Source organism: Dermacentor andersoni, chromosome 8 (assembly GCF_023375885.2).
Source record: "Dermacentor andersoni chromosome 8, qqDerAnde1_hic_scaffold, whole genome shotgun sequence".
NCBI classification, from domain to species: Eukaryota; Metazoa; Arthropoda; class Arachnida; order Ixodida; family Ixodidae; genus Dermacentor; species Dermacentor andersoni.
In genome coordinates this window covers 150,491,488-150,516,382 of record NC_092821.1, presented here as the reverse complement: position 1 = coordinate 150,516,382, position 24,895 = coordinate 150,491,488, and the positions used below count along the sequence as shown (strand labels likewise).

At 46.3% G+C, this 24,895-nt stretch overlaps 1 protein-coding gene across 2 annotated transcripts in view; it reads left to right on the top strand.

Moving 5' to 3' along the window:
• Positions 1 to 832: 832 nt before the first annotated feature.
• LOC126525524 (uncharacterized) overlaps positions 833 to 24,895 on the top strand; it is a 47,093-nt gene continuing 23,030 nt past the window's right edge. Inside the window, exons 1-4 of one of the 2 annotated variants that reach the window (XM_050173420.3) lie at positions 833 to 1,169; positions 8,547 to 8,661; positions 10,374 to 10,480; positions 12,849 to 12,969. In XM_050173420.3, coding sequence (XP_050029377.2) covers positions 1,011 to 1,169; positions 8,547 to 8,661; positions 10,374 to 10,480; positions 12,849 to 12,969 — 502 coding nt within the window. In that variant the 5' untranslated portion in view covers positions 833 to 1,010. The remainder of the gene's footprint in view (positions 1,170 to 8,546; positions 8,662 to 10,373; positions 10,481 to 12,848; positions 12,970 to 24,895) is intronic. The other variant, XM_055067723.2, reaches the window with a different exon arrangement.

The window sequence follows — 24,895 nt, the reverse complement described above, 5'->3', positions numbered from 1 at the left end:
AGTGGTGGGGCTAGTTTTACAAACAGCCTCTATGCAATTGAGCAATGCCCACATCCTTGGCCCGCACCGTGGAAGAAAAGAACAAAAAAACTTCATCCTTGGCGCACGCCAAGGCACCTATGTAGTCAAACGCGTTACAGTTTATTTCTAAAGGGGTCCCGTACGGCACGCGTACGTGGGGTCTGGAAACTGTTGAAGCCCGCTCGTTTGCGTGAATTGGATAATTAAGTGGGAAAATTATATACGACAAATCAAGGAGCGATGCTGTAGGAACAAACTTCTGCGCGTGTAGTGTTTTTCATGACCTGCATTTCTGTGTCTGCAAAGTATTTTACAGAATGAGTTGATGCAAACTTGCTGCGAAAGCAACAGTAAGCACACAGATGGGCAGGGGGAAACGCACTTCTCTATACTTTGACAAGGGGGTAACGACATGCGCAAAGAGCAAGCTTTTAAAAAAGTGGCGTAGCAAGGGGGGGGGGGGGGAGGCGCTGACCGGGCTTCACCCCCCCCCCCCCCGAAAATTTTCCGGCCGGCGCCCTGCTCCCTTTTATTCCTGGCAAGTCGCCCATAGAATAAAGAAGTCGCCTATGCACAAAGGCGCATAACCTTCGAACGCCCGCCCGACAAGTACAGCAGGATGGTACACGCGCCTTCAGGCAGACCACGCATAGAGACCATGGGCCTGTTCAAAGTAATAGTTGTGTTACCATGCGCCAAGCATGGAGGCTACATTGGCTACATCTGTGCCATGGCAGCTTTGGCAACGCCGCACTTACATCATCATGATCATCATCATCGCTCGCTATGATTGTCACCCATATGATTCTCGCTCTAGGGCTCAAGGGTTGCAGTGGTTGCAGTCTATGGTTGCAGGCAAAGAACGAGTCAGCGCGCGTTGCTTGTTCTGTGGCGTTGCACGCGTTCTTCGTTCGTAGTCTACTTGCTGCGTTCTCCAGTGTGGGCTCTCTCTTCTGTGCTCTTACTGCGCAGATTTTATCTTGTGCGAGATGTACCATAAACAAGCAGCAGAGCCGCCCAAGGATGATGAGGTGGTGGTCATTCCGTTGCCGTGCTGGGGCCGAGGCAGCAAACTTGTACCTCTGGATGAGTTGCCGCTGTTTCAGTTCCTCAAGAGGCAGGCGGCAGAAAAATCTGGACTGTTCATTGTAAGTCTTTCGCTTAACTTTGTCATCGGTTCCCATACGCGTGTGTCATCGCGTGCATGACAGCCTGTTCATAACGGCGCAAACGTGTGCGAATTGGAGTGGGCGACAGTTCTGAATTGTTTAACAGCGCAATATAGAGAGAATATTAAGGTAAAGGAAATCGAGGAAAGCTGGAAAGTACTGAGCCTGGTTTACCGATGTCACCTGGTACTGTCCACTGTCTGCGAGTGTGGACGTGGAGCATGCGAGCGACTTAAGCGAATGAACTGTATAATGTAGTTGTCACACTCTTTGTCCGATGTGCCACTGGTTGAAATACAACGCTTCATTATAAAAGGCACAACTCTTTTTCAGGCGCCTATATATAGTAATATATTCGGCGCATGTTCATGTATGCTGCGTTGACTCTACCAACACTTCCTGACGATTGTTCAACGAGGAGGCCTGCGTCCGGCTGCGCTCTGTTGGCGATTGACCCGCTTCGCTATATACGGTGCGAGTCGTTTTGAACGCCTATCAATTCAAACACATTTACTGCATGCTGCGCCGGCTCTATCAGCGTTCTATCGCGCGTTCTGAGTATACACTGCAGGGCTGCGTTGCGGCTGTATAGTGACCACCGGCATCACTAAATTCGGTGCAAGTCTTTTCAAACGCTAGCTTCACAATAATCCTAGCACCGTACGGCCGCATGTTCAGCTGTATGCTTGTTGCGCCGGCATATATGCCAACGCTTGCGTATCTACACCTGCGTCCGGCTGCGCGTTCTTATGGCAGGGCCATAGAAAAAGTCGTTGAATTTCTTTTCTCTGCGTAAGGCGCGGTAGGGCTGCGTTGTGGCTGTTGTGCACTACATTTCGACTGGTCGCTTTCGAGCGCTCTGAACCCATACTAGCCTGTTTCTTTGGGATCATCAACGCCTGTGTCCACCTGCGCGTCCGTAGTACGCGATACTGATCACGCCGCGCGAAAACCGCAGAAACCCGCCGTGGTTGCTCAGTGGATATATGGTGTTGGGCTGCTGAGCACGGGGTCGCGGGATCGAATCCCGGCCACGGCGGCCGCATTTCGGTGGGGGCGAAATGCGAGAACACCCGTGTAAGCTTAGATTTAGGTGCACGTTAAAGAACCCCAGCTGGTCCAAATTTCCGGAGTCCCCCACTACGGCACACCTCATAATCAAAAAGTGGTTTTGGCACGTAAAACCTCATAATTAAAGAAAAAACGCAGAAGTGTTCATTGTATATATACTTTTCTTCGTGACAGCATTTAAGTACTACATCGATCACCAAGCGATCGACGCGTGCACCGCGCGGTTCGCGGATGTGACGCAAGTCCTTACTCTGAATTCTCAAGTCCCAAGCCTCAGATTTTCAGCGCGCCGTCTGCCCCAGGAGCCGCTCTCGGGTAGTATTCTTAAGAGCGTGATCAACACTATCCGGAAAGTACCCGTACATTAATATGTTAACGGTACTCTCGGGCGATCACAGCGATCACTTTCGGGGACACTTTCGCGGCGTCCACTATCGCGAGATTTCGCGTCACGCCGGACGCGTCAGCGTCTACCCGGACGACAGCGTTCCTGGCACCATGTCGAACGCACCGCAGCGTCTTGGCACAGTCATGGAAGATGTCGCCGATAGATGCCGATGCGTCCGGTGTTAGTAACGCAAAATCACGTGATAGTGAAAGTAATCGCCGAAAGTTGTCGCTTTAACCTTTGCGTGCTTATCACGGCGCATATGCGCCGTGAAAAGTATATACACTGTCTACTCGTATTTCGTGGAGATCGAAGCAGGTCTCCCTCGCGTCTCCCGAAGGCCGGCTTCCGCGCGTAGCACTTGCGACGCCGTAAGTCGGCAGTTGCGCAGTTGTACGAGAGATGGTGCAAATGTTCCACTGCCAGTACACAGTGAGTGTGACCACCCGTTCCAAAGGCGAGGGCCACTACGATCATCATCATCACTAGTCTAGTTGCCACTAGAATTACTGTATATGGCTCCCGCTGGAGCCAGAGTTGGGCTTCTGTTTTCCACGTGCTGCTCCGGATGGAACTCCGAATTGCTGCAGAGAAGCCACCCTAACAGTGGCAACATGGCAGTGCCCATACAGCGCCGACCACCCACTTGATCCGAATTCGTGCTTGTTACTGGCTCTCCGCCCTGTTAGCAAGAAACAAGGGGCAAAATCCATCATCGCTAAGTCTCATCTCAAGCTGGGGTCAAATCATTAGGTATGTTTCGTCATAATTATTGAGAATAGCTGTTTGTTTTCACGCTGCTAGGACTACACACACAGCACCAAGCCCTAAAACTGGCTTGATTTCTCGTTAGCAGATGGCGCCACAGCATTGGCATTGGTGATGCATTGACGACGCGGAGAGCTATGAAAGGTATAATTATTCACTATCATTAATGTACTACCCCGCTCTAGCATGGCACATGATGACGGTAGCGAGCAAATTCCAAGCAGACACCGAGCAGACGCTGTGGCGCAGATGAACATTTGCAAGGGCATTTGCCCGCACCACTTGCTGAGGAGGCTTCAACATAACTGCAGGGAAAGTGTATTGGTAAAGCGAAGCCCTGCTGTTGCATGCATGTAAACACAGCTTATGGTTATGTTGTCAAAACATCTTTTTTTGTGTCAATCCACCAACCATGGAGCATGTAACATGATGGCAAGCAGACGCTAAGCAGATGACGTGACACGGATGAGCACTTATTGAGCAAGTGGCGGAATACGCGGCGCAACTTAACAAATCAAACTGGGCAGTACGATGCAATACTGTAGCTAGGCAGATGAACTCGAAGGGGGCATGGCGCCTCTTTCGGTGTCTCATCGGCCCCGCGCTAACCAGAGGTGAAAAACAAAAACATCTCCACCGGGCCTTGCATCGCTTTTTCATGGAACCAATTCCCAGCTAGCTGATGCTCTTTGCGATAAATACCTATGTCGCACACTGGACCCGGACAGAACTGCATATGAATACGCGGGCAGGGAAAACGGTCAAATGGATGTTCCATTTGCCATGCATGATCTGAAAGCGGTGCTGGCCAAAATGCGCAGGGGCACTGCACCGGGCCTGGGTCAAATCACGGTAACACTTCTAGTAAATCTGTTGGATGATACCTTTCGGCATCTATTGGAATACATTAACGCGATCTGGAACTGCCAACCGCTCCTGATCGATTGGAAAACAGAATTAGTCACCTTCATCCCCAAACCCGGCAAGCATATTAGCACAGACAACCTCAGACCCATATCATTCACTTTGTGTCAAACTCGTGGAAACCATGGTTAGAGACCGCCTCTCTCCGTACCTCAAAAGTAAGGGATACTTCGCGGATACCATGCTTGGTTTTAGGTCGCACATGTCTGCACAAGACATCCTCCTTCAACTAAATCAAGCCATCATCCAACCCATCTATTCGACGCACAATGACAGGACAATTCTTGCTCTCTACCTTAAAGGTGCGTTCGATAATGTTAAACATGAATGCGTTCTGACCAACTTCAGTGACACTCATTGCGGTAGGAAAACCTTTGCATACATCAGAAACTTCCTCTCAGGTAGGCTGGCAATCCTCCGCATAGACGATGAGGAACACAGTCCACTTAAAATGGGTACACGGGGGACCCTACAAGGGGCGGTACTCTCACCGCTGCTATTCAACATAGCCATGATGAAGCTCCTGCGGGCATTGGCACAGGTGGAGGGGGTACATCATGCATTATACGCCTATGACATCACAATTTTGGCAAATCAGGGCAGTATAGAGTGAATGGAAGACCGTCTCCAGCAGGCTACCTCGATTGTGGACGCCTATGCGACTTAGTGCGGATTGCAGTGCACTCCAGCTAAATCCTAACTCCTACATATCCGGCCAAACTTAAAAGACAGGAAAACCCTGGACTTGACTCTATCAAGGGGCTCCATCTGGGTGGTCTCTGAGATCCGAATCTTGGGCCTTCTCATACATAACAGAACCAAAAACGGAACTACGTTGTAAAAGTTACGCAAAGTTGGGGAACAAGTAGGACGTATGATCCGCCGAGTCTCAAACAAACGCAGGGGCTTACGGGGTAGGGACACGCTTCGGCTCGCCCACGCCTTCGTAACTAGCAGGATTCTTTACTCAATTCCATATTTAAGAATGACTAAACACGAGGAGAACAGGGCTGATGCAATCCTCAGGAAAGTAACCAAACGCGCCTTGGACCTGCCCATCAGCACTTCCAATCAGAAACTATCTGCCTTGGGGGTCCTCAACTCTATTCAGGAGCTCAGGGAGGCCCGCCTTACAAACCAATACACACGGCTTACGCAGACTGCCCTGGGGCGTCGCCTGCTGGACTGCCTGTGCATTCATCATGATTGCGAACCTGAACGCACAGAGCACATCCCAGAGCTTTGGCAGACCAAACTCTGGGTGCGCCGCCCTCCCTTGTAATATGACGAAGGAAACACATGAAAGAAGAAGACACGCACATGCCAAAGCGCAAGAAAGACAGCTTGGCTCCCGTTCTGGGGTTTACTATGTTGATGTAGCCGGACCACTGCCCAGGGGATATTGCATGGCGTCGGTTATGTATAGGGGAACTCAGGTGGATGGGCTCTCATTTAGAGCTGCGAATCCAAACCAAGTAGAGGAGGTCGCTATCGCCTTGGTGGCTGCAGACCCAACATCACAATGCATACTTACAGACACTCAAAGGGCCTGTGAAAGCTACTTGGCAGGGGAAATCTCTCCGCTAGGCAACAAAATTCGCAAACTCTGCATCAGGGACCGAGATCCCGCGCCAAAACGAATAATCTGGACTCCAGGCCATCAAGGCCTCTGAGGCAATGAAGCTGCACATGCAGCGGCCCGCACACTCATTTCCCGGGAACCTCCTTGTTGCCATAAACAACCTGAATGTCCTACGCCTCTACTACGGTTCAGTGCAATCCGAGATTACTTCTGCTAGCAGCGCCGGGTGCTAGCAGCGCCGGGTGACGAAAGGCCTATCCAAAACAGAAGAACATGTCCTACGGCACATCCAAACTAATACGTTGCTCTGCCCAGCTATAGTTAAACATTTCGATCCAAATATCAATGGGCAATGCCAGCACTGTGGCAGATATATATCACATGGTCTGGGCCTGCTAACAGAATCCCAAGCTATCCCCTATTTCCCACCCCACTCAAGAGGACTGGGAGGTGACCCTGCTCAGTAGCTCCAGTCTAGAGGAACAACAAGCTCTGGTCCAACGGGCTCGAGCGGTGACTTCGACCAATGATGTCTCGGACTAAGGACGACACCTAGTTTAGTGGAGCCTACGAGCTTCACCCTCTCTGTTGAATAAAAATTTTCACCACCACCACCACCATCTCGAGAGGCATTCCTCCTCATCATCATTACCATCAGCCTATTTTATGTCCACTGCAGGATGAAGGCCTCTCCCCGCAATCTCCAATTACCCCTGTCCTGTGCCAGCCGATTCCAACTAGCACCCGCAAATTTCCTAATTTCCTTTGCACCACCTAGTCTTCTGTCCTCTACTGCGCTTCCCTTCTTTTGGTACTCATTCTGTCACCCTAATAGTCGAACGGTTATCTACTCTACGCATTACATGACCTGCCTAGCGCCATTTTTTTCTCTTCATGTCAATTAGAATGTCGTCTATACCCGTTTACTCTCTGGTCCAAACCGCTCTCTTTCTATCTCTTAAAGTTATGCCTAGCCTTCTTTGTTCTATCGCTCTTTGTGCAGTCCTTAACTTGTTCTCAAGCTTCTTTGCCAGTCTCCAAGTCTCTGCGCCATATGTCATCACCATTAAAATGCACTGATTGTATACCTTCTGCTTTTTCAATTATAACGGTAAGCTTCCAGTCAGGAGCTCACTATGTCTGCCGTATGCGATCCAACCCATTTTTATTCTTCTGTGAATTTCCTTCTCATGGTCAGGGTTCCCTATGATTAGTTGACCTAGGTAAATGTACTCCTTCACAGACTCTAGAGGCTGCTTGGCAATCCTGAATTCATGTTCCCCTGCCCACCTTCCTATTGGCTAAGAATTGGTGTAGATTCCACACTGCTGCAATCAGCTTGTGAAATGGATCCCCTCTGTAATACCTCTGTGGTCCTTAGGGTAAAATAAATGAAATAACCCCTGCACAAACGAGAGGTGGCTTCACTACTCAAAAGTGGATTGCAAGATGGCAGACCTATGCCCAACTCTGGCTTCCTGCAGGAGCCATATACAGTGACTCTAGCTGCCACTTTAAACACTCCCTTTTGGGAGCTTAAGGGAGCCTGTACAGTAACTCTACTGCCATTAAGCTGCTGTCACCACCTGACGGCGGGGATACTTGGGTGCAAGGGGCTTCATGTTTCTGTGGCTTGGGGTAGGTGTCACATGCAGACAGCCGCACGCCTGCCGGCTCATTTCGGGGGACCGTCCCGCGAAGAGCTTCAGGGCAAGAAACTGGGATGGATGAACATTGTTCGAACGCCCCCTGCGTTTGCGTGACTGCACCCGCGAACGTATTCGCTCGATATCCTCACACGATGAGTCAGACTTGCTTGATTCGTCAATGCCCATCAGAATGTTCCATTTGTTATAAATCGGCTAGCTGACACTTTGTTTGTTTCCACTACTGTGTTGTAGTTCCTTTGTCCCACGAGCACGCTTGACAACCCACAAATTAAAATGTACTACCTGAAACTAGGCTTCTTACGCAGTCAAAAATTTTGTTGTAGGTGGTTTAATTTGCTGCAGTGTGTTTTGATCAAGTTGCAGATAATCCGGCAAGCCAGTTAATCACTAAATTAATTTTTTGCTCAACAAAAATTTCAGTTTTTTTTTTTTTTTTCAATGAATGTATCTGCATTGCCAGAAATAAGCATGAACAAGTTTTAATTTTTGTTAAAGTGGAATGGTGTTTTAAACAACTTAACAACTTTGACAATGCATGCATGCTTGGATCTGCAGTGCAAACGATTGGACAGAGATGAGAATGTAAAGGACAAGACATGTAAAGGAAAGACAATGTAGTGTCTTTGCAACAAGCTGACCTCCTTTGACCAAGAAAGAATGTTGCTTTTCAAAGCTTCATTTCTAATATCTTCCCTCACTGTCTTGTGAAGACAGCAGCAGCGATACTGAAAACTCGCTAAATGTGCATGCTGGAAGTCCAAACTAAGCACATTCGTGCTATCAACCCAAATCTAACAAAGGCACTTTGTACTTGAGCACTTGACAATGGGCACTTGAAGGAACACAGCTAGTGCTCAGCTAATAAGTTGTAATCTTAGTAAATAGCATACTGTTATTATTCCATGCTATGCGTACACAAATAGCTGTCTTCAATTGGTCTCTCATCTTGGCAGCCTTCCCAACCGGGCAATGCCACAGGGACTGCAGAAAAAACACGAGGGGCAACATCACCTGATGCACAGCTCCCCTCGGAAACTGTCCCCAAAATAGCACCAGAGTCTTCAAAAGGTGAGTGATTGTTTCTCAAGCTTTGCGCTTGGCTGCACATGACAGTCTATCTTGCGGTTATTGTTTGTTCGCATAGTTCAGACCACTCGAGAGCTTTCCTGCACCATATGGTGCACAACCTTCATTTTGTAAATGTCACCGTTTTCTTTTTGATGCTTTTGTAACACTGTAGTACTTAGAGCAGTGCTTTGACAATGGAATGCAAGCTTACACTTGCATATCCTTTTCTATGGATTTGTGAGCGGTACTCGGAAGAGCAGAGTTAAGTGGAGGCATCAACAGATTTGTGTCCCTACTTGCATGGAAAACCAGCCACTGTGTGATGTCATGTGCCAGATGATCTGTGCACCTTGTTGCACAGATCCCACTGTGCTGAGAAACAACTCCAGCGCTGTGCATAGTGGGAGATAATGTTATAGAGCGAGGTTGATGCTTCCATGGCACGTCATGTTTTGCAAAAAAATAATTGGCTACTTGCATCAAACTTTGAGTGTAGTCACTATTAGCTGTGCTGGCTGCATGTGAAACCCTTGGTGTCAGGTGCAGTTCAGTGGAACACATATCACTGAAAGCACAATCTCATGATGTAGCTGACCTCCTGTAGCGAGTACCACTGCTGGATATCCAGAAGAGAGTTTGAGCATTGCACCATTGCAGTGCTTGGATGAGTGCACCTTGGATGACGTGTTTTGGATTTGAAACATTGCTTTAAAAAAAAGCAAGACAGCATTTATGCGACATATTATGTTCTTGTCTCATAAGAAATTGCAACTACATATAATTGTAGCCAAACTGTGGGTGTGGGGCCTGTGTAATTCTTGAGCAGGATGGGGTGCCAGTGCCGCATTTTTGTTTAAGAGGAAGCTTTAGCTCGGGTGCTCCTATCTAAATACATGTAAAAGGAGAATTCGTTTTTCTCGGCAACCACTGCACCAAATTTGACAAGGTTTGTTGCATTTAAATGAAAAGTTTAAAATCTATTAAAATGTAGTGACTGTCGGTTTCGGATTCTTTATTTAGGTTGTCAATGTTTTATTAAAAATTGGCAAATATAGAAAATTTTCAAAAAGACGAAACTATCAAGTTTACAACTCTGTAACTCAGCAACGAAAATTGATAATGCAAGTCTGTGAATTATACCTACTAGTACATCTAAAGCGGACAAAATTGATATGTTACACATGAATATCAAAAAATTTAGTAATGTGGAAATACAGCTCTTGCAGAACCCTTGTAAACAATGTAACAAATTCACATAAGATATAATATGGCATATCAAATTTGTCCACTTTCAATGATCTAATGGATCCCGTTTACAGAACCGAGATATCTGTTTTTTATGCAGAGCTATGAATATGTGAACTTCGTGCTTCTATATTTTTTCATACTTCCGAATTTTTGAAAATCTTTTTTAACAACATTCAGGACCTAAATAGAATTTCCGCGACCAACAGTCACTAGAATTTAACTTGCTCTCTCAAATGCAACAAATTTCATTAAAATCGGTCCAGGGGTTATCTCAGAAAAACGTTCTTGCGTTTTTACATGTATTTGAATAGGCCGCGTCGGAGTTGGGTCTGAGCTAAAGCTTTCTCTTAAGGCTAGAAGCCCTTGCCCACGCTTGTGCCTTGACAAGAAGAGCATGTGCGAGCGATGGCTGCATGGCTGTGTGCCTGAATGCTTTTTTTCTAAACACTTGCATGCCTGTGCAGCTTCTGATGAGCGGGATAAAATGCTACACGAGCAAGAACCGCTTACAGTTCCTGCTGCTGTTGCTGCTGCACCTCCTCAAAAGCACGGTATCCCCAGCTCAATGAAGGTACTCTCTTTTAGCCACCTGGCAGAGTAGTTTCTGGCATTGAGCCACTTGCCTGATGGCAGCATAGTGCGAGTTGTTGATATCGTGTAGCAGCACACTGAAAGGACACGGACAGGAAGAGACAGCAGAAGCTCTGGGAAAATGGATGGAAAATTAACGAAACTGGTTACCAAAAGCACCCATGCACCAACATGTGTGGTTATGTACGAGTCAGATATGCAGATTCATCCTTTGTGAAAGAAATGGTGAGTTTACCTACAAATAATGCACTTGCTTATGAATACGATATGCTTCAGCTATCTCCCTTCTTGTCTGTGTCCTTTAATTTCGCTTGTTCGTGGTGAATATAATCTAACTCGCCCAGTTTTCTATTCTTGTGAAGTTTATTTTATTTTTATTTTTATTTATTTATTTTTTTTTTTATTTCGTGATTCATCATTAGTACTGACATTGGGTGGCAACAATGTACAGATGAGTGGGCAGAGGTCAGCTAAGCTGGGCACAAGGCGGAAACAATCCAATAACTTTTGAACTGCTTATTTGATAGAACTTTAAATTGTACATTGGATTATATTAATGACAGGAATCCCTGACAAATATACCTATAGCAGGGGTTTCCACGTTTACGCAAGTTTCACAAGTTTGAACAGCATAGCAAAGCATCTTCTATGTGCCTGCCAGCTTGGTCAAGTGTGAAGATATTATTTTCTACTTTGTTGTCATTTCACTGTTGAGCATCATGACATGACACCATACCAGCTTTGCAACAATGCAATGGCAATGGTGGTGCGGTTGGTGGTATTACACAGGATTTGCTCGCTGGTTAGTGGCCTACTAGCCAAAGCCAAGTCAAGCTGCTCAACACAACACACATGCATTCCATTAATTCAGAATGTGCACTTTCACGTGCCAAATCAGTCAAACGTGTAGAAAACTGCCTTTGCAAGTTGCTGAGTATTCTGCATTTTTGTTACCGGCATACATATTCCGATCAACACAACTAGTTTGGATATTTGGTTGAGCATGAATGTAAGATGCGCTTAACAGACCTGATCGAACAGTAGACGGACGAAACACTCAAAATGCACAATGTGCTATGTGTGTTTCATCCTTCTGCTCTCCACATCTGTTAAGCGCACCTTATGTTCATCATAATCTGAGCAGCGAGTAAAGAAATTTGTTCTTTGCTGTAAATGATATTGAGCTGAATCTTGCATTTTTGGTTTCGTTATAGCTGTAAAAAACCTATTGATATAATGCATGGCCAGCCAGATATCAAATTTACTTTCTTGTGTGCATAACACATTCATTAATGTGTTTGTTAAGACAATTTTTTCTTGTACATTTAAACAATATAGGAATGATTCAGCAATACAGTAGAGAAATGAAGTTGACAAGAGCTGTTTCAGCTTGTTGGTACATAAAGGCATACAATTCTAGATAAAGAAGACTATCAAATGGAAGAGCAGTTTAAGAGAAGATTAGTAAATTATGTTTGAATGGAGAAACACTGCGTAATTCTACAACTGATGAAGGTAATAATCCCACTGTTCGATCATGTTTCGTAAAAATTCTTTAGATATTTGTGTTTTGCAAAAAATTCTATGGCTTTAGAGTTATTTATTAGTGACAATCTAGTGTATTGGTGGTAGTAGATAAAAACTTTTCACTAAGCCAAGATTGCAGTGGTAAACTTGAAAAAGGAACTTGGTTTGTAATGTGCACATGTGTAGGACATCCAGTCCTAGCTGCTTTAACATTTCAGTCACAGATTGCGTCAGCCTATCATCTGATGTACGAGTAATTCAGATGTAATCAGCCTATAAGCGGGGCATGTAGTTGCACAATTTTCTTGTTAGCAGCCTTTAAACTGCACCTAAACAGACGACATGTGCACCTGGTGGTTGTCGCCATGACGCAAGTTTCAGCATGCCACTTCAGAAACCTTGGAGGTCATGCCAAGCAGCCATGTTTCTAAATTAGGCACCACTTCCGGTGAGTGGTAATGGTGGCGCTCTTTTTTTTCTTCTTCTTTTTCCTTTTTTTTCTCAAGAACAGCAATTTTTGCATGTGTTTCGTGATACTGCTGCTCATATTTAAAATGTCAAATTTTGCACGGAGGCTCCTCCTTATCTACATTGTCTCAAACTAGGCTTCTTACGCAATCCATAATTTTGTTGCAGTTCAGCTTTAACTTTCGAACCGTTTTCTCGTAAAGCAGACAGAACTAAGCGCTATCCCTCTAGATAAGCCACATATGCACAACACAACTACAAGTGGTCGGGGTGAAAACATTACATTATAATAGATTATAGATTAGAGTGTGTTGCATGCTACATTCTTTTTCTCTTTCCTCGACTGGCGACAGATGCATGTAGCCCCAATGATAAAGCAGCCGACAAGAGCCCGCCCTTGCACCACATCCCGCCAGACCAGGGCACGTCCTGGTCAGCTGCCACTCTACCCATGCCCTCCTGCGCCGGTGCCTGGTAAGCTGTCATCGTAAACTTTGGCAAGGGATTTGAAACGCATCTTTGTAGTGCTTAGCGCACCAACTTAAAACAAAACGAACAGAAGTTGAGATACACACAAGCACAAGCATGTGTATCTCAACTTCTGTCTATTTTGTCTCAAGTTTCTGTACTGAACACTAAAAAAAATGTCATGCAAACAAGGCCGAAGTTCAAACCTCGCATTTAAAATGTAGTTTTCTATAAAACTTACTAGATGGAACTCCTCTAGGTTCTATTGGAACTTCAAGCACGGCAGTTTAGCCAGCATGGGAATTATAGTCGCTAAACTTCACCCTTCTGGATTCGAACAGCTCTGCCATTGTGCAGATTTATCATTTCCAGCTAAATATTGCTTATAAATGCAACATTTCGTAACAATTATGTATTATGCATAATTATTATGACGGGCTCAAACACCTTGCGATGTATATTGTGAACCCACTACCGGTGAAACTGTGGTTACGTGCAGCTGTACTTCGCATCTCTGCGTGGAGCGCGTAATTAGTCGCACGGCAAACTAGCCCTGAAGGTAGTTTATATTAGTAAAGGCTGATCGACACGGTGTCACTTTGATTCTGGCTGCAGAGTCCAATCTCGGCAGAACAGCGTGTGGCCTTGTTGCGCTTTAAAATTATGAGTGCTTGGAAATTCACAAATGCCACATGTAATAATGTCGCAAGAGTGTTTGATGCCACAGGCATGAAGGTTAGACAAATCCATGTGCTAACCATCATTCTCATAAAAACTTTACAATTTTTGTGCCATGGCTCCTCTACCTATATATACTACCTATATTTATTTATTTATTTATTTATTTATTTATTTATTTATTTATTTATTTATTTATTTATTCAAAATACTCACAGGCTCCAAATAGGAGTATTGTGTGAGGGGGGCATGTACAGAAAATGAAGGATACAAAAAAGCAGCTCATGCATCATTATACAATGGGTAACAGTTTCACAGGACACAAAGAACTAATGAGAAGTATAAAGTTACAAATATAAGGCCAGAAAAATATTGCACAGTATATGCAATCTATGAAGGAACATTGAAATCGCGGCTAAAAGGGTGACTAACGAAGTACAAGGCAGTGAATAAAACAGTTAGGAAAACCAGAGCAGTACTTGGTCTTTGAAGGCTGCAGAGTCATGTAATGCAACGATGCGATCAGGAAGATCATTCCAGTAGCTTATGGCACGTGGAAGCGCTGATGAAATAAAAGCCGTGGTTCGGCCAAATATGCGCCTGAAGCTGTGGCTATTACAAAGACGACGGGATGTACGATGTGGTTCGGTAAGGGGAAGGGTAGTAGGATGCTGACTATGAATTATTTTGTGGAAGAGACAGAGCAAAGCTACCTTCCTTCGCAGCTCTAGTGTTGGGAGTGATAGCGAGAACTTCAGGTTAGTAACGCTAGTCTGTCGGTCATATATCCTGGTTATAAAACATACCACGCAGTTCTCAATTCATTCAAGTGATTGTATTAGATGGGCCTGATGCGGTGACCATATGGGCGAGGCGAATTCAAGTTGAGGACGAACAAAAATCTGATAGGCTAGTTTTCGAGTGGTTAAAGGGGCATCTCGAAGATTACGCTTCAGATAGCCAAGAGTATGCGATGCTTTGGCGGTCATATTATTAATGTGAGTCTTCCAGCAAAGATTGACAGTGAGATATACGCCAAGGTACTTGTATGAAGTCGCATGCGCACAAGGGTTAGAATTTAGTGAGTATGGGAAGGCTGAAGGCGTCTTTTTGCGGGTAAAAGTCACAGTTCTGCATTTGTCAGGATTCAGCGTCATTTGCCACGATGTGCACCAGTTAGTGATTTGATCTAAGTCGTTCTGAAGTTCAAGGTGTTCAGAGGGTGAGCTAATTTTCCGATATATTATGCAGTCGTCTGCGTAAAGTCTTAATGGTTGAAGTAATGTTAGACAGCAGGTCATTGATGTAGATTAAAAACAGTAATGGACCAAAGACGCTGCCCTGGGGAACACCGGAGAAGACATCAGTTAAATCAGATTCATATCCGTCGACGACGGTGAACTGCTTACGAAATGACAGGAAATTACGCAACCATGATATCGTTGAAGAATGTAAGTGCAACGACGATAGTTTAGCTATTAAGCGGGAGTGTGGAACACAATCAAATGCCTTGGAGTAGTCCAGAAAAATGCAGTCAGTCTGGAAACCTTCATCCATGTTAGAAAAAAGTTCACTGGTGAATTCTATTAACTGCGTGTCACACGAATATCCCTTCCTAAATCCATGCTGGTTTGGGAAAAAGAACTTATTGCGTTCAAGGTAATGCACGATGCCTGATGCGACAATGTGCTCAAGAAGTTTGCATGCGATACAGGTTAGAGATATCGGGCGATAGTTACTGACATGATTTCTATCACCAGCTTTAAAAATAGCGATTTTCCAATCATCAGGTATTTCCCCGGTAGACAATGATTGCTCGAATATGTTACAGAGGATAACGCTGGAATGATTTATGGTGTTCTTAAGTATTTTAGAATTTATGCCGTCAATGCCAATACTATGCCAAGGAAAGCATATTGCTACACACGTGCGGTATTTGATTGTTTTAACGAGGCGCGTGGGTGCCATCGCTCACGAAAAGAGGAGGAAGAACAAACTGGGTGCGCGCTGTGAATCTAACCGGTCAGCGCTGCAACCACTGTTGTAAATATAACCTGTAAATAATTGCTCGTCTTACTGACTCGTCCTTCGCATAACATTGTGGTGGAGGTGGAACGTTCCCCATCCTCGCCACGGAGCTCCAACGCGGCCACACCATCGTCTTCTCAGCCATGGCTTCCGATGGAACCACCCCGTCGCCACATACACCTGCGGCGCCAACCACAACGTACGTTACGGTTCCTACTCTCCATGATCCTGGGACATTCTCTGCCCAAAATGACGTCGACAGCTGGCTTAGCATGTATGAGCGTGTAGCCAAAGCCACCACTGGGACCCTACCATCATGCTTGCCAATGTGATCTTTTATCTGGACGGGACACCGCTTGTCTGGTTTCACACCCATGAGATCGAGCTCTCCAGCTGGGACATTTTCAAAGAGCAGCTTCACGACCTATTTGGCAACCCGTCAGGTAGCCAACAGGCTGCGTGAAAAGAGCTTGCCACCCGTGTCCAGTCGTCGACCAAATCGTATGTCTCCTACATACAGGCAGTGCTCGTGCTTTGCCGGAAAGTCGACGAGCACATGACTGAGGTTGACAAGGTGGGCCATATCCTAAAAGGCATCGTGGACGACGCCTTCAATTTGCTTATCTATAACGATGTTTTTACCGTGTACTTTATCATCGAAGAATGCCGCTGCTTGGAGGTAGCCAAAAGCCGCCACATCATCCCACACTTTTCCTGGTTCCCAAACACCCCTGCCACATCCTCTTGTTCCGCTCTTACCGCCACACGTCCATTTCAAAAGAACGTCACATGTATCGTTTGTTGTGAGATTGAAGCGGAAAGTCCGGCCCCCCTTCATCCATGACCCCCTGACGGTACCTTTGACCAAGCAGCTCCCATTATTTCCGTTATTCAAGCAGTTGTGCGGCAAAAAATTGCAAACCTTGGCATCCCTACTGCCTGCTCTGTCTCCTGACCTGATTCGGCACCCATTCCCATGTCCACAACCTTTAATGACCAGTATTTCGCTCCCAGACCACGCAAACCTGTTGAATGGCGAACCCCAGACGACAAACCGATCTGCTTCCAGTGCCACGGCATTGGTCATGTATCCCACCACTGCCACACCACCTGGATGCCGCCTAACTGGAGCGCATTCCTTGCTCCTCACCCATACGCCGACGCTCGCTGTTATTCACCTCGCCGTTCGCACCCTACTTATGCCCCTGACAGCCGCTCCTCCGAGCGATCGCCGTCGCCTCAACGCCGTCGCTCCCCGTCACCCTAGCCTCGCCGCTTTTCCTCGCCAAACCGACGGGTGGAAAACTAGGCCATGCAGCTCTTGGAGGTAGGGCTGCATCACGTTTGTCCTGTCCAAATCCTCTGTTGACGCTCTTCACCAACACGAACATAATTGAAGAAGACGTAGCTGGTGTTCCGTTGATCGCATTAATGGATACTGGAGCCCAAGTGTCCATAATGAGCGCTAACCTATGTCGTCGCCTCAAAAAAGTTCTTACGCCTTCCATCACTCGAGCCGTTCGCGTCGCCAATGGCGCCACTGTTGCCGTCAGGGGTATGTGCACTGCTCGCATAGGAATTGCTGGCCCCCAAGTTCCAGTCCTGTTCATCGTGCTGACCAGTTGCCCCCATGACCTAATCTTCGGGCTCAATCTTCGGGCTTTCTGACGATGCATTGTGCCCTCATCGACTGTGCCACCGGTACGCTGTGCCTCGAGCTTCCTCTTCTTTCAGACGTTCGCCCCGAACCACCGAACCCCCTCTGCACTGCAGCGTTTGTTCGCTTACCTCCAAAAGCCCTAACCTTCGTCGCATTGGCCTCAACGGCAACCGTGCCTGATGGCGACTATGTCGTCGCACTTATTCATGATGTCCTGGCACGCGACATCTCTGTGCCACACTCGTTGTTACCTGAAGGCATAGCGGTGGCCACGCTCCGGTCAGTGATAGACGACCACGTCACTGCTTTTGCAGCCGACACGTCTCCAGATCCTCCTGATCACACGCAAGATGCCTTGAACCTTGACAGCCCATTACGTCCCATGGTCACTCCGGAGCTCGCATCTGACCAAGCAGCCACCCTATATCGCCTTTTGCTTTCCTGCCGCGACATATTTGACGCTGACAATCGACCACTTGGTCAGACGTCCCTTGTTAAGCATCGGATAAACACTGGTGATGCTGTCCACATTCACTGTCGACCGTATCGCGTGTCCACGGCAGAGCGGCACGTTATTCAGCAGGAAGTAAACAAGAGGCTCGCCAAATGCATTGTTGAGCCCTCGTCGAGTCCTTGGGTGTCACCGGTCGTGCTCGTCAAAAAGAAAGATGGCATATGGCGTTTCTGCGTTGATTACCGCCACCTAAACTGAATTACCAAAAGGGATGTTCACCCTTTACCACGAATCGACGACGCTCTTGATTGTCTTCATGGTGCCGAATACTTTTCGTCCATCGACCTTCGATCTGGTTATTGGCAGACTTCCGTCGATGAGCAAGACCAAGAAAAAAATTGCTGTGGCTTAGCTAAGGTTAAGCCCAGGATGCGAAGCATACTAGCCTTTATTTTAGTTGTTGAACCACTGTTTAGCCTGGTGAACTGCTGTTGCTTGGCTATATTTGGTTCGGCTAGACGAAGAAACAACTCATGTGTTACTCTGCTTTGCCTTCAAGAGTGGAACGTGACAGCGTTCCCGTCGACCCACCAAGGGGTGTAAGACAATGGGCTACGGCGCAGCGACTACGCGCCCCGCATTGGACGCGGTGAGCGTCGAGCAACGCAGCGTTCAGCGCGGCAACGAAATGTGCGCCTGAGCAAGCGACACACGCCTGAGCCTTAGAAACAGCTCGTTTCTAAGGCAACACCGCATTCACTAGAGGCGCTTTTGTACCGCTTTGAAGCATCGTACTCGTGGCTCAGTGGTAGCGTCTCCGTCTCACACTCCGGAGACCCTGGTTCGATTCCCACCCAGCCCATCTTGCAAGAGTTGAGCCAAAGCCACCTAGAAACAAGCGCAGCTGCTTATATACCACCGCGACGCCGCAAGCGACGGTGCGAGTTGGAGCCCCGTTTCTCTTCTGTCGTGACGTCACGGTGTCACGTGGTCAGCTTTGAAGGCGACGCCGCGAGCGACGGCGCGAGTTGGAGCCCCATTTCTCCTCTGTCGTGACGTCACGGTGTCACGTGGTATTGAAGGCGACACCGCCGCGCCTGAGGAGCTGGGTTGAGCTCTAGTAGTATGCTTCGCATAAAAACGCTTTCGTCACTCAGATGGCCTCCACCAATTCAAGGTTATGCCATTCGGTTTATGCAATGCCCCCGCCACGTTCGAACGAATGATCGACTCTCTGCTTCAAGGTTTCAAATGGTCAGCTTGCTTTTGTTACCTCGACGATGTCCTTGTGCTCTCCTACATTTGAGATGCACCTCGAGCACGTCGCAGCTATCCTCGACGTCTTCCGCAAGGCTGGGCTCCAATTAAACTCATCGAAGTGTCACTTCGAGCGCCGACAGGTTACAGTGCTAGGCTATCTCATCGATGCTTCCAGAGTACAACCCGACCCAGAGAAGGTTCGAGAGAGAGAGAGAGAGAGACAACTTTATGTAGTCGCCTGCAGAACGACACCATGACTAAATGGCGCCGCGACGCGGGCCCTGACGTCTTCTCAGCGGGTGGTCTCTACTCAACTCTAGCGCGTGTTACTCCCGCAGTCAGTTGCCCTGAGGGGCAATATTCCATTGGTTTCGCTCGGCCTTTGTCTTTCAAGAGCCACCGAGACCTGCTGGATGGCCCAGGTTTGGGTTTCGTGGTCGTAGCATTCTGCCGCAGCCGCGAGCCGTGGCGGAATCGTTGTACTTGTCAAAGCTTCGTCGGAGAACTTGGTGCAATCCCATAGGATGTTCCATAGGAAGGTTCGAGCAATAACAGCTTTTTCTGTACCTCAGTCTGTCAAAGACTTCTGGAGTTTTGTGGGGCTCTGTTCTTATTTCTGACGGTTCGTGAAAGATTTCGCAGCAATCGCTCGACCACTCATTGAACTTGTGAAGAAAGACGTGCCTTTTACGTGGGGTTCCCCTCAGGCTGCCACATTTTCACGCCTTATCACGATTCGGACCAATCCACCGGTCTTGGCCCACTTTGACTCGTCTGCACCTAGAGAGGTCGGAACCGATGCCAGTGGTTATGGGATCGGCGCCATCTTATCGCAACGCCAACGCAGACACGACCGTGTTATAGCCTACGCTAGCCGGCTCCTGACAATTGCAGAGCACAACTATTCGATTACCAAGCGCGAATGTCTTGTTCTCGTTTGGGCTCTTTCAAAGTTCTGCCCCTATTTATATGGCAAGCCCTTCTCAGTAATCACTGACCATCATGCGCTCTGTTGGCTTTCGTTGCTCAAGGATCCTACTGGCCGGCTCGGTTGTTGGGCCCTCCGACTACAAGAATATCCCTACACAGTGACTTACAAGTCGGGACGCCAACACCAGGACGCAGATTGCCTCTCTTGCTACCCAGTCGAAGGCGCGGCCTCTACATCTGATACTGAGAACGGCGCCTGTGTTCTCTCTGTTTTTCCACTGCTCCATGTTGCCGACGAGCAGCGCCTTGACCCGTCCTTGCGTATCATTATTGACTGCCTGGACTCGTCACTTGCCGACAGTTCCCTTCGCTTATTGACACTTCAAGATAGCGTACTCTAACACCACAAAGTTCACCCCTACGGCCCTGCATTACTCCTAGTGATCTCTAAACACCTTCGCTCGCCTGTTCTCCACGAACTTCACGACCTCCTCACTTGCCGGTCACCTGGGTGTGTCACTTACCTATGACCGTATCGGCTGACACTTCTTTTGGCCAGGGCTTGCTCGCTCCGTTCGAAGATACGTAGCTGCGTGTGAGAAGTGCCAGTGACGCAAGACACCATCGACGCTCCCTGCTGGGTACCTTCAACCACTCGACATTCCCGCGGAACAATTATTTCGGGTTGGTTTGGACTTACGTGGCCCTTTTCCTTTCTCTACCTCTCGGAACCGGTGGATTGCTGTGGCCATGGATTACGCCACGTGCTACGCCATCACCTGAGCGCTTCCTACAAGCTGCGCCACAGATGTCATCGATTTTCTTCTACGCGACATGATTTTATTACATTGAGTTCCACGACAACTTCTCACAGACCGTGGCCGGCCATTCCTATCAAAAGTTATCACGGACATCCTGCAGTCCTGTACCACGAGGCACAAGCTATCCACGTCATACCATCCCCAAACAAATGGCCTCGCGGAGAGTCTCAGTTGCACTCTCACAGACATGCTCGAGAAATATGTCTCTTCAGACCACACTGACTGGGACCTCGCTCTACTATTTGTCACATTTGCTTATAATTCCTCGCGCCACGACACAGCCGGTTATTCCCCATTTTTCCTTCTGTTCGGCCGAGAACCAGCACTGCCCCTCGACACAACCCTCCTTGTTCACGCGGCACCAACCAGTGAATATGCACTTGACGCCATCGCCTGCTGTGCTCACGCAAGGGAAATTGCCCGTGGCCGCCTTCTAAAATCCCAAGAGAGTCAAAGGCGTTTGTACAACCGGCAACACCGAGACGTGCACTTCCCGCCTGGTTCTTTGGTGCTTCTATGGTCTCCGTCGCGTCAGGTCGGCCTGTCAGAAAAACTGTCTCATTACACAGGCCCATACCGAGTGCTTCGTGCCGTGACTCTCGTCACCTATGATATCGCCCCTGACGCTCCATCTGCTTCCCAGTCCAGTGATATTGTGCACCTTACACAACTGAAGCAGTATCACCCTCCCAGTGGTGACATTTCGACGCTCCGGGACGTCACTTCTGCCGCCGGGGGATTATGCTACATGCGTGTGGTATTTGATTGTTTAAACGAGGCGCGCAGGCGCCATCACTCCAGAAAAGAGAAGGAAGAACAAACTGGGCGCGCGCTGTGAATCTAACCGGTCGGCGTTGCAACCAGTGTTATAAATATAACCTATAAATAATTGCTCGTCTTACTGACTCGTCTTTCGTGTAACAATATGTCCCCTTGAAAAAGACAAGTCCACTTGTCGAAACATTAGCTTTTACCCGCTTTTACCTTGCTCTCATTTTGTTCATAGCTCTAGTAATTTTTGTAGGCCACGAGAGAAAGTGGGAGCCTCGTACCAAATTTTGTGCTGCATTTTCTTGTATGTTATGCTCCGGATGACTGCTGTTTACATGACAGACACATTTCCATTTTTCAGCATGTTCCGTTTTTTTTTTTGTTTTTTTGTTTGCTTGTTTGCTTGTCTGTTTGTTTGTGGGGGTGTAAAGAATGGCATCGAGGTTCCATTTTCGGTCCTCAAATTCCACCTCTCCACTACCTTTTCTGTGCTTCCGAACAGCATACATAAGACATGTTCCGATACCAGGCTGACCAAATTGAAGACCAATCTGCGAAAAACATCATTGAAGAAGTGAATTCTGCCATGAGGTCACCGAGAGAAGCCGAGAGTGCTACTTGCGGGCAGGCAAAAAGAGAACTAAGACATCTTTTTTGCAGGATTACATGAACATGAAGTGTTCCTCGTATCACTAAATGTTCTTTAGCTTCTTAGCTTACCTCCAGAGAAGAAATCCTGCAAGTGTCATGGACACCTAGGGAACACAGACAGAAAAACGCTTGTTTTTTTTAATTCCAAACCAAGCATTGCATTACATTGCATTGATATTTGCATTAATTTGATTAATGCTTAATGATTAATTTGCATTGATATTACATATGCAAATATGAAGTGCAGACCAGTTGGCATAGTGAATGAAAAGCAGTATGTAAAAGAAAAGAAACCACAGACCAAGGCAGTGGGACAGTGCACACGGAAGGTAGTGTTTTGAATACCGTAGCCTCTGCCGCACAAGTCGCAGGACAGTGACAGCACAGTCGTGTGTCATGCCAGCTTTGCACATCTATATGGAAAGGTTAAAAAAAAGGCTAAGGAAAGCTTGTTCTTCTACATCCTTTACAGACAGATGTGTGTGCCTGTGTAAAGGAACACTCGCTCGAGTTGTATTAGTAAATCACCCTTTTACAATAGCTAGAAAGCCGGTACCATGAGGAGCTTTGGTAAGCCAGAAAAGAGAAACAAAAGATCAGTGGCGACACAGCCTTGAAGTTGCCACACCAGCTCACCGTGAACTTATGGATTTTAACGGTGCCTGCTCGGACGTAGCAAATTTTTTTTAGCAGCAAAGATTGACTACATTGCATTCTAGAAGACCCAAACTCTGCACTCAAAGTTTATTGAGCTACATCAGCCCAAATATGAAAAAGTACTTTGAAATTAGCGACGACAGAATGATGTACTGCACTTGAGCTGTAGTGTGAAATCATGTGGAAAAAAAAATTGACCTTTATTTTCTCTTATAATAATCAAACTATTACTGCAGAATTAAAAAAACTGATTTTTGAAAGAGTACTTCATCAGCGTGAACTAACTTAGTATTTCTCTTTAGTGTCACTTTAAAATTTCGAGGCACAGTAGATACAAGGTATTTACTTGCTTCAGCTCCTAAGTGTTGGTTTTTCTTACGGTCTGCTACAATAATTCGTGGTTTGTGGTATACGGATCATAGTACACTACATTACCGAATTGCCAGCAGAGACAGCCTGACAAGCTCACTTTTTGTGTAGATAGAGCGGTGAAAAAACAGGATGGGAAATCTGGAACGACTGCACTTTCTTGGCAACGTTGCTCTTCAAGACTTCTAGCAAGCAGGTTGCGTGTTAAATTAGCTGCGCATCTTTTTCATCACCTGCCTGTTACATTTCAACAGGATTCAGTATAAGATATTATTTTTAATTGTGAATTCTTTTATCCCATTCCAGTGTCATCACCAATTTGAAAGCTGGTCACAAACGATTATGAATATACTTGAAACTTCACATGAAGCCTATTTGATTTCAGAACTGAGTTATACAGTCAGCTGTAATTAAATAGCTATCATAAAATAACTTGACAAGCCTTTCCATTTGACTTGTTATAAGGTTTTTTTAAGTACTGTCATTAACTTGAATCACTTTTATGGCCCACGCCATAAAAGTGATTCATAATAGTGAAAGTTAGGTACAGCATGTATTTTTTCATCAGAGAGTTGCACACATTTTCCTGCAGTACCGAATTCTTTCAGCTGCACTTTTTTAGATTTGAAAGCATCCGCGTGGCTGTTAGTGGAAGCGTAATGCCTGTCAAAGTTTTCATGTTCCTACACTTTAAAAACAGCTTACACTAGGGGTGTGCGAATATACCGAATAGTAGATTTTGCATCAAATATCAAATTGTATCAAGAAAAAAAAAGTTGAACATCGAATTGAATATAAGAAATTTTTTCACAAAATTTAATGCTTACAAATCTTGGGCAAGAAAACATTGTGCTGCACATGCTTAGGAGTCTCTTAGCACTGCATAACAAGAATGTGGCAAGCTATCAATAACTTAAGTACTTAGATATCAAGACATACAGTGCGGCCTACGCTCATTCAAGGGAACTCCAAATTAGCATGCCAATACTGATTACAGCTCAGTTTCTAGTGTATGAAAGTCTGGAAAATATTTCTTTTTAATCAATATAACGTCCTTAAATAGAATTGAGTTTTTTTTTTTTTTTTTCCCCTCTGAAAGTAAAGAATTGGTGGCATTATGAAAGTACTGAATATGAATGAGGTTCATAGCTTGAAAGTGGACCTGTGTTTTGTAATAATCTTTTATTGCGTAGAAAGTTCTGCTTTCCAGTTTTCCTCTCAAATACGCGGTCTGTTAGAAAAGTATCCAACCTTTGGCCGAAGAAAAAAAAACTGGCATAGCTGAAGCGTGGGAAACCTAATCACCCTCAAATAGTCTCCTTGGGACTCCCCACACTTCTCCCAGCGGTGCTGCCATTGTTGGAAGCATTGTGAGAAGGCCTCTTTCGGAATGGAGTTTAGCTCAGCTGTCGTTGCAGCCATAATGTCCTCTTTTGTCTGAAATATATTTTTTTTAATTTTTTTTATTTATTTACAGAATACTGCAGGCCAACTTGTGACCCAGGCAGGAGGGAATACGTTCATACAGTAATGTAATTAAATACGTTCAAAGAAAAGAAGTGCATATGAAATATGAAATACATTGAATCATATGAGGTACATTGAAGGATGATATAAATACATAAAAAACACATTTTACAAGCATACAATGCA